Source organism: Amaranthus tricolor, chromosome 12 (assembly GCF_026212465.1).
Source record: "Amaranthus tricolor cultivar Red isolate AtriRed21 chromosome 12, ASM2621246v1, whole genome shotgun sequence".
Taxonomy (NCBI): domain Eukaryota; kingdom Viridiplantae; phylum Streptophyta; class Magnoliopsida; order Caryophyllales; family Amaranthaceae; genus Amaranthus; species Amaranthus tricolor.
Window position 1 is genome coordinate 17,233,953 of NC_080058.1, and position 10,536 is coordinate 17,244,488.

Genomic DNA, 10,536 nt, shown 5'->3' on the forward strand with positions numbered 1-10,536 from the left:
AGATGATGAAGAATTTATGGTTTTTAGAAGATGATGAAGATGAAGAATGAAAGCTTGAATGGCGAAAATGGTGGGTTTTTGAGAGATACAACAGTTTACGTATATTTGTGAAATGAAAATAATGTTGGCGGGTTTTAATTTTGTGAAATGAGCATATTTGCTGCAGGCATAAACTAAAACCGCAGCAATTGAGTGAAGCACATGAGTATTTGCTGCAGGCCTTGGAACAACCGCAGCAATTGAAAGCGTTATTTGCTGCAGGCCATAGCATAGCCGCAGCAATTAATTGTGCTATAGAGTATTTGTTGCCATCACACCTTAAAATCGCAGAAATTATTTTTTTCTCTAAATTCTTTTTGCTATTTAATGCTGCGTCTAAGGAAAACCACAGCCAATGACAAGCAGCAAATAAGGTTTTTTCCACTAGTGGTTTACGAGCCAAACGTCCTCTTAGTAGTAAGTGAATGTGTTACTATTTTTTATCATCTTCTTAAACATTCGCATGATTATACTAATGTATTTTTAAAGTCGATTCTTGCAAGTATGATGGAGAAGTGGAAGACGTGTTTTACTGATTTTTCTTTTATTTATGGAATTGCAATAATTTTAGACCCATGTTTTAAGACGGAAAACCTTACTAAATTAATTGGATTTTACTAACAATCATTAGATTGCCCGCCTAGTGATGTACATAATTAAGTTGGAAATTGTAAACAACTTTTAGCAGATCTTTATGACCACTATTCTAGTGAATATAACCCAAGTCGCGATATGTGTAGACGTGCTAGCATCTCGGCACGTCCCACTTATTATAATCACATAATAGCTAACATAATAAGCCAAGATGATAGTTTTGTAGGACCAGCATCTTGTTCCTTACCCTCCGCTTCATATTTAGAACTAGATAATTATCTTAAACATCACTTTGAAATTGAACAAGGTAGTTATAATATTTTAGAATGGTGGAAAGAAAAATCAATAAAATTCCCCATATTATCCAGAATTGCAAAGGATCCTTGCAATTCTTGTATCTACTATTCCGTCGGAGTCTGCTTTTAGTGCAAGTAGAAGAGTTCTAGATGAAAAGAGATTTCATCTTGATTCACATACTATTCAAATATGTGTTTGCAAGAAAGATTGGGATCAAGCGGAGGTTTGAACACAAGGACTCAAGAACAATTATGATTAAGACGATGATGATCCATGGATGTTGATGGATACATCTGCATCATCATTAGGAAGAGAGTCAGCGGAAGCATCTAACCAACAAGATGATAATGACGAAGACGAATAGGATCATGAATATCGGACAACGATCAATCAACATTCAATAACTACAAATAAAAGGTATGACAAAGAACTACGTGGGCTTTGATTCCTTCGGGATACGTAGGCAGCGTATTATTCCTCTGGGATACAAGGTTCAAGTCCATTTTCTCCCTCTTTTTTTATCAATCATCTTTATCGTTTCTTATTAATTTATTTTTTTCATTCTTTTTAGTAAATTTTTTAATAACGATGACAAGGAATGAATTTCACTAATAATCAAGTAATCAACAAAGGTAAGTCCGCATTATTATAGTATTTTTATATTATATTTAAAGAAAAAATAAGAATGGAACTGATAGTCCGACCCCCTCGACTCGGGAGTTGGAACTTTCGAATTCGCCTCGTGAACCGCCAAGGAACTGTTTGGAACCGCCCAGAATAGGAAACGGAACGAGAAACGTTCAAATCAGGTTCCAGATGGAACCGAAATTGGGTGGAACCGGAACAAGAATGGAACCAGCCCAACCCAGACCATGGCCATCACTACATGTATTACAATCAAGAAAGCATTTATCGTTTGGCATGTATTTTGGTTAAATCATAGCCTATGGAGGGGATTAACTAGAATGAACTCTATTCTCATTTAGATAATAAGGTAAGGCTGAACAAACTTTGATCTAATTCGCAATTCAAACAAGATGAAATCGTAATTTTAGCACTATTTGGTCTATGATATAAATGTTCTGGTCTGTATTTTTTTAAAAATAAATTGATTTCGATCCCGTCCAAGTTTTTTATTTTTCGAACAAGACTAGATCAGATCGAAAACCGTACTATGACCGAAAACCATAATTTTTTAAAAAAAACAGGTTTTTATCTAAATATATATATATAGAAAACCGAAAACCATCTTCAAAAAAACAGAATGTTTAACACCAAACAGAAAACAGAACCAATGTTCATAAGCCACTGCCTAACATCATCAAACAAAAATTAGAAACAACTATGAACATCAAACAATAACAAGCCAAAAAAATCAGAAAAACCCAAATTCGTCCAACAGCAAACAATTTCCAGAATTCACCCAAAGATCAAATGACATCCTAAAGCCTAAATTTCCGATTATTCTCAGCTATGAAATTAAAATACATAAACATAAATATCTTACGATCATCAACAACGTTTCTTAGGGCTTTTTTTTCCCTAGCAACAAGTACTTCTTCAAGAGTATCCGGAACCACCAAATTTGGGTCTTCTTCAACAGAAGGACTTGAAGGAGTCATTTTAGTAGGAGAATCATACACAAAATTAACAATCTTCAAAGGAGAATCTTTTCCATTAAGGTATGAATAAGAAATAGGAGAAGAAATAGTTTTGCGATACTGTGAACATGTGTCATCTTCAATGGACTTTTGATAGGCCTCAAGTTCTTTCTTAGACCACCTAAAAATCTCATTTGAGTATGAATGTGGCCGGCCATGCAAGGAACATGAACATAAATCCCTATAATCGCAAAGGCCATCATAAAATAACTAGGAATTGTTGAAGAACTAGTAGATCTCTTGTTTTCCATACTCAAAAATCAAATTAAAACAAAGCTTTGAAGAAACATTAATGGCAGTTGAAGAACAGAGGGTTGATTTTGGAGATGAAGGCCAAAATTTATGAAACTTACCTCAAAATGTAGAGAAAAAGTCAATCTTTATTTTAGTTCAATAAAAATGAACTAAAGTTAAGGGATTAACAGAGGCCAATGGTTCAAAGAAGCCATGAAAATGGAGAGTTTGAAGACAGAGAGTGAGAAAAAGAGAGATCAGAGAAATAATGAAGGGGCGGGTGATACGAGAGAAATAAATGAGTGAGAGAGTGAATATACTAGAGAAATAAGGGAGTGAGAGAGAGAAGTGAGGGTATATTAGGGAAAAAAGATTTCCATAAATGGAAAGTATTCTAAAGTGGACCAACTTTTGAAACTACCTGTTATAGTAAGGTGGACAAATTTAAAAGAACGAAGGGAGTATTATATTAGACCGAGAATGATTTGAATTGCACTAAAAGACATTCAATATAATTATTTCAGTAGACTCAGAATTTTTCGCTCATATATCACTTTATTAATTTTCCATTTCTACATTGCATCCTAAGCCAAAAGCGCAATGATTATCAATCTATACAATTTCATCAAATTCACAAACCCATTCTAATTAAACAAAAGGGAAAAACTAGCATCTTCTTACATCTACAAGTTTTTCCTAAACCATATACATTGCTGAAAACATAAGGGCAACACAGGCCATGAAACCAACTAGGAAAATAAAAGCATTTTTTTCCCTAACACTAGATTTAATCAAATTAATGTAATGTTTTCATTTGCTTTTCTCAAAGCACACCTTATACACTTTATTTCATCTTTCTATGCATTGAATTTTCTCATTTAAAATTAGGAGATTGCATTCTTTTTCCCATTTAAAAAAGAACAGTCATCATTCTACAAAGTAAAATAAACTCAATATTAACAATTTCTTTCAAAAAACAACTAAAACTGAGAAAATGAGTTTATTCACTTACAGCACAATTAGCGTAAGAGTATAACTTCTTGCAAGTGTTTGGTTCCCTTGAAACATTCCTCAATTTCGCCTCTAATTTGTGAAACATCGAATACTACTTACATTTGAGCTCTGACCACGATTGGAAGAATTACAACCACTCATTTTTGTTGAGAAAGAGAGAGAGCAACAGAGAGAAAGAAAGACAATGAGAGGAAGATAAAATAAAGAGGAAGTACGGTGAAAGAAGTTACTAGATATCCCTCCACATTTATAAGCTTTAAGTAATTAAAAATGGAAACCAATAATTATAGGAACCACTTACCTGAAAGCCCTTTATTAGCAAATAGCGTAAAACTTGGCCCTTTGGTGAATAAACTAAAGGTTAGCCCTTTATCTGCAGGCAAGTTGAAGGTTAGCTTTTTTCTAGAAAAAAAATTCCTAAATTTAAAGCCAACTTTAATAATTACTAAATAAAAACGATTTTCTTAATTCACCAACTAAAATAAGCTATTAAAAATTCGTTAACCAACTAAGGTGAATATCTTCTAAAAAGGATTTTTTTTGTTGAAATTTCACATTAATTCCTAACCAGATCAAAAAGTAAATTTTACTGAGTCACAATCAAGTATGCTATGCTATATGGGACATAATTCTGGCCTGCTAAAAAATTATTAAACATAAGATGAAAGTATTAGAGATGCACATATTGAAGTGAATATGATATCTCACAACTATGGATAGAATAAGGAAGCCTGAGCTGTGAATAGAATGATTGTCAATCGTGCTGATGCCAGAAAGCCTCATATTGGACGGAAGGTTTTTTCATATTGCTTTTCTATTATATACTAATCCGGATCCTGATCTACGATTCTAAGATCCAAAAAAAGGTGATCGATCCAGATCATAGGTAGGATCTTAAAGTTCATATCGTACGATCCTAATTATCTCAAGAATTTAGGAGGTAGGATCATAACACGATTTTATGATCCTACGAGTCAACGATCAGATCCCACAAGGGTAACCTCTATCGTAAAAAAATTATTTTATAATATAGATTTCAAATATATAAAAACATATGTAAAATTATTATAACAATGTGACTATAAAATTCATGTTTTATTTGAATTGCAATTTAAATGATGATTAAAATTGTCATTTTTCATAACTTAATATATGTAGTCAAACAATTTTTGATTTACGCCTTAAAACATTTAAAACTAACAAATATAATTGATGATTAGTTATCTAGTGCAATTTAATGCATATTTGTAGGATCATACGATCCTACGATCCAATTCTATCGATTTCGATCCTATCCTCTCATAGCAAATAGAAAGACAATATGCGACAAAGCGTTTTTGTCGCTTATTTTGTTACAGAAGGCATTAGGCGACAAAACCCTTTGTCGCCTAAAATTTCGTCGAATAAAAAAATATTGTCGCCTATTTTGTCGCTGAGCTCTGCGACAAAAGCAAAAAATTGTCGCCTATAATTTCGCTTAATTACTTTACAGGTTATAAAAAAAATTTGAACATTTGTTATTATTATTTAATAATAATAGTAAATATTACCATTATTATTAAATATTAATAACAAATATTCATTTTTTTTATAATAATACATAAAAATAACATATATACACACATAACTAAACAAAATTAAATTATTCTTAAATAAAAAATTAAATACTCATGAACAAAAAAACATTCGAAGAACAAACGAACTCAGATCTAGTCATGAAAAAAAAACGAACCCAAATCTAGACATGAACAAACGAACCCAGATGAAACAAAAAAAATTAACAAAAAAGGAACAAAAAAGAAGAACAAAAAGATGAAAAAAATCAAAGAACAAAAAAAATCATGAACAAAAACCACAAAATCCACATCAAAAATCATGAACATAAATCATGAACAAAAACCCAAAAAATCTAAAACAAAAATCATGAACAAAAAAACTCACAAAAAAGATCATGAACAAAAACCCACAAAAATCGAACCAAATTCAAAAAAACAACTCGGACTGAAGCATGCACATGAAGAACACAAAGAAAATGGAAGAAGAAGCGAGAAAAGAAAAAATAACATACCCACAATGAATTTGAAAACTTGTGAAAAGATGTGAACATGACAAAATTCCACAAGAACAATTAAAAAAAGGTCTTGAATAAGTAGAGAGGAGGAAAATAAATTGGTAAGATGTTAAAAGAGAAATTGAAGAACAAAATAAATGGTTTGAAGGATGAAATGGTAAGATAAAAGGTTTGAAGAATGAATTTGAAAAGATTTAAATTGGAGTCCGAAAATTAATAGCCGGTTAAAAAACCTTAGCGACAAAAGGCTTTGTCGCGTATTTTGTCGCTAAAATAAATTTCAAAAGTGCTACAAACTGTTTCGTAGCTAGTTGGTGACAAAGTCTTTTTGTCAACATTTTTTTCGCTAAACATCTATCCTCTGAATAAGGTTTTGTCTCCAAATTAAATAGTTTTTGTTGTGTTTCATCGATCCTAGGTAGAATCTCGATCCTAACAACCCTACTCGATATCATTTACCGCTGTCTTGCAAGACTCTCTTCATTTGGGTATCTCTTTGAATGCATCCCTCAAACCCTCTCAGTTGAAAGCAAATCATTATAAACTGAGTCATGACAACGTCCAAAAGGTATATTAGAAAAATTTATTAAAAAAAAAAAAAAAAAAAAAAAAAAAAAAAAAAAACATTATTAAAGGGTATCTGTGTACAGCGCTTTCCATGAACCCAATCACCCATGTGGTTCCAAGCAATATTTAATTACCTAAAGTATAGGGCAAGTAACAAAGTATTCCTTATAAATAGGGGTTTACCTGATTCATAATTCTCCACCACCTTACTACTCACTTCTCTTAAGTTTTCTTTCCCACTTCTTTAAAAATGGCAGCTATGAATCACTGCTTCTTCTTCCTCGTCTTCATCGCTTCGGTAATCTAAACTATTTAAGCTTTGTATAGTCATTGATTTTTATAGATGATAACTTATTAATATTACACATTTCATTGTGTTTGAAGCATGCTTTGGTGATATTACTGCACATTTAATTGTGTTATTAGCATCCAGATTCTATTAAGTGGCTCTCTTTTGAACGAATTTAATTGTAATGTTTAATTTACATGACTTTCTCGTAGTTAGTAATAACAAAAAGTTTTTGATTTATTGTTTACAGAAAACGTAAATATAGTTCATTATAACACGAAACTAAAGAGAATTAAAGGAATATAATATTTAACGTAAGCTAATTCAAGATTTAAGTGGTAAAGGAGTGTGATGTGTATTACGTTCAGGTAGCTGTTGGTGGAGTCTATGCGAGTACAAGCAGTTCAGATGCAAAAGCATATTGGAATATGAAATTCCCAAACATCCCCATGCCAGCTGTTTTGGAGCTTATGCTGCCAAATCCATCAGGTATATATAGGTAGAATTGCCCGATTATTGGATAGTGTAAGAATTAATCAAAATATACTTCTCTAGATTATATAGTACAGTGATTGGACTTTTTTTTTGATAATTCTTCAATATTTGAACAGGATTTGATTTCCAAAAAGGCAAAGCTAGTTTCAGCAGGGATAAGACCATGGCTCTCTACAGTTGGTATATATCACTACTTGGTGCTCTCTTTTAGTTTTTTTATTGCGCACTTTCCTCCGTGCTACCTCTTTGGAGGGAGTACAGTTTATCGCTATTTTTTTCACTGATTTATGACTTTTAGTGGGACACTAGTTTAATGACTATGACTATATAACTATGCTTTGTACATATTTACTCTTTCTCATTCACTTTAAACTTAAATAAAAAAGTGTGACGAACGAATTTATTAAATAAATCAATTTTATGTAGATTCAAAAATAAATATTATTTAATATAGTAAAAAACAATTTTTAGAAATATTACATTTTGCATTAACAAAGTATAATATAATCCTGTGTTGACCAAAAGGCTAAAGATTTAAAGAAGTCTGATTAGTAATATATATATATATATATATATATATATATATATATATATATATATATATATATATATATATATATATATATATATATATATATATATATATATATATATATATATATATATATATATATATATATATATATATATATATATATATATATATTTTAAAGTTAATTTTCCTTTCTCAAAAATTGCTAACATGGTGGAAATACATATTACATAGGTACAATTACGACTTGAAAACATCAGGTGTACAGATGAAAAACAAGATGTTCACCTCGATGTTTATCCGAGAAGAAGACCTCCTTAAAAAAGGCACTATCCATGAATTGCAATACTTAGGTCCATCTGACCTTGGTCCTCCCTTTATGAGAAGAGAAGAAGTTAAAGAAATACCATTTTCATCTTCAAACTTAGAACAAGTACTTTCATCATTCAACATTGACTCAATATCAAAACAAGCAATATTGATGCAATCCACTTTGAGTCGTTGTGAAGATCCTTCTAAGTTTGGACACCATACTTGTTCTCCTTCTTTAGAAGATATGGTTGATTTTGTTACTTCTGAGTTTCAACTATCAAACCCTACTTCTAATGATCTTAAAGTCCTTGCTGTTACTGTCACCCCACCAATGCAACTTAATCAAAGGTCAAAATCTTCTCTACTAATTAATTATTAACTTTTTATGTTCAATAATTTAATTACAATTTGGATATAGTGTATAAAGTTGAAGATCATAAGCAATTTTTGAGGTGGCAAATTTAATATTGAAACAAATAATTAAAAAATTAGAGGAAAAGTAAGAATTTCAAACATTAAATATATGATTAGGGGTGTTTAACGGGCTAGGCCTCATTTTAAGCCTTATCCAGACCGTTTTTGAAAGGTTTTTGTTAGGGCTGAGTTGAAATGGATCGTGCCGAAAACGAGCACTACTACAACTAAAATAAAGCATGCTATAAATGGGTTGATAAGGGTCAGAAACGGACCTTTATGAATAGCACAATTGATGGATAATTTAATTATTTATAAATGACAATGGAGATTATTAATATTTCTATAATTTAATTATTATAAATGATAATTAATTATTTAAGTTGATCATGAGGATTATAATAATTTCTAGTAATAAAAATGAGTCAGGGTTGGACCGGTCCGAGCCTAAAAAGTCTGCTGTACCGGGCTTATTGACACCCATAAATATGATTAATTAGGAGGAGTCCGGCCTCGGTCAACCGTGTTGATAATCTACCTTAAGTGTCGTGTTAAAAGCCAACGTGAACATCAAATTATATGTTCAAATCTCAATTACATTTTTAGCTTAACGATTGATATTTTTGGATGGTTTATCCCACATCGAGAAATAAAATATAATGTACGCATTTTATAAGTCATTAGAGCCTTTCTTTTTATTGCCATATGGCTTTGGATGGTACCTTCTTGGCTTATGTAGTATGTGCACCGCATGTTTTCCCAATTATATACTAACATTTATAATAAGTCCAACTAAACTAATTTAACTAGTTTATGTATAAGCTTTGGTTGAGATTGAAATGATCACATGAAAATATATAGTCTCGATCTAATCAAAGTTAATATTGCTTACAATTTGAATTGACAGATATCTAATAACACAAGTAGAAAAAGTGGTTGAGATTGGAAAATCAACAATAGCATGTCACAAAGCTGCATTCCCATATGGAGCATTCATGTGCCACCGCATGGAAGGAGCTCGGGCTTACCGGGTAGAGCTTCAAAGCCTTGACAATGAGAAGCTGAAGGTAGATACTGCTTTAGTTGGGTGTCATCATGACACTGCTGATTGGAGTCCTTCTTACGCTGCGTTTGGACTCCTTGGACTCAAACCAGGCCAACCTGTCTGCCATTTCTTACTCGCAGACAATGTTATTTTCATTAAGAATGATCATGTCTTGAAGACATTCGTTCAATGATCGATTAACTTGGGAATTAATCAACAACGTATGCTGTGATCGATATATCACATATTGTATGATAATATTTGTGATAAAATTAATGTGAGAGTGATTGATGTTTAAATTGTATATGTAAAAGAGCAAGAAATACAGTACCAAATTATTGAATTGGCTAGAGTATTTCCTGTATTTGGGATGAGTATATCTTTGTATTCATTAGTTTAGTTCGCCAAAGATACTAAATAGCGGACTTGAATTTGGTAAATCAATAAAACTCTCCCCTTTATGTTTGCCTTTCAATTTTAGTAGGAGATCGAATGTTTGAAGGCATTCTCTCTGTGGCAGATTGTATTATGTAGATGGAAATGGACAAACATTTTTTTCAGAAATTTTAGCTACAAATGGCCTAATCTCTCTCTAATATAAGGCTCGCTTAACGTACCATAAGATTCTAGCATCTTTTATACCCTCCTCAGATTCTTACATAATCCTATGAAATCTCAATATCTTCTATTTACACCCGTTCTTCCCCTAAATAACAATCTAGTTATTCCCTTTTTACTTAAAGATAAAACTCAGCACGCAAAGAAGTGTTATAAATCACATAAGGCAAATTCCAAGCTTTTACTTAACATACACCAAATGCAAATTTCATCTTCGTGAATCACCATATATCGAACATAGTAACAAGAAGGTTTTGTATGTTGATAGAATATCTAGGCAATAAAACATCATTTCCTCCCTACTATGGTGCGGGAATGTATGTCAGAAATGTTTTGATATACACAAAATTTCAC

At 31.7% G+C, this 10,536-nt stretch overlaps 1 protein-coding gene across 1 annotated transcript; it reads left to right on the forward strand.

Annotated features, from left to right (window-relative positions):
- Nucleotides 1-6,673: 6,673 nt before the first annotated feature.
- Nucleotides 6,674-10,048, forward strand: LOC130828202 (BURP domain-containing protein 5-like). The gene is made up of 5 exons (XM_057694053.1): nt 6,674-6,775; nt 7,135-7,255; nt 7,378-7,441; nt 8,028-8,453; nt 9,427-10,048. Exons 1-5 carry the CDS (start codon nt 6,728-6,730, stop codon nt 9,755-9,757), a joined length of 990 nt encoding a protein of 329 aa, XP_057550036.1. The 5' UTR covers nt 6,674-6,727; the 3' UTR covers nt 9,758-10,048.
- The last annotated feature ends 488 nt before the right edge of the window (nt 10,049-10,536 follow it).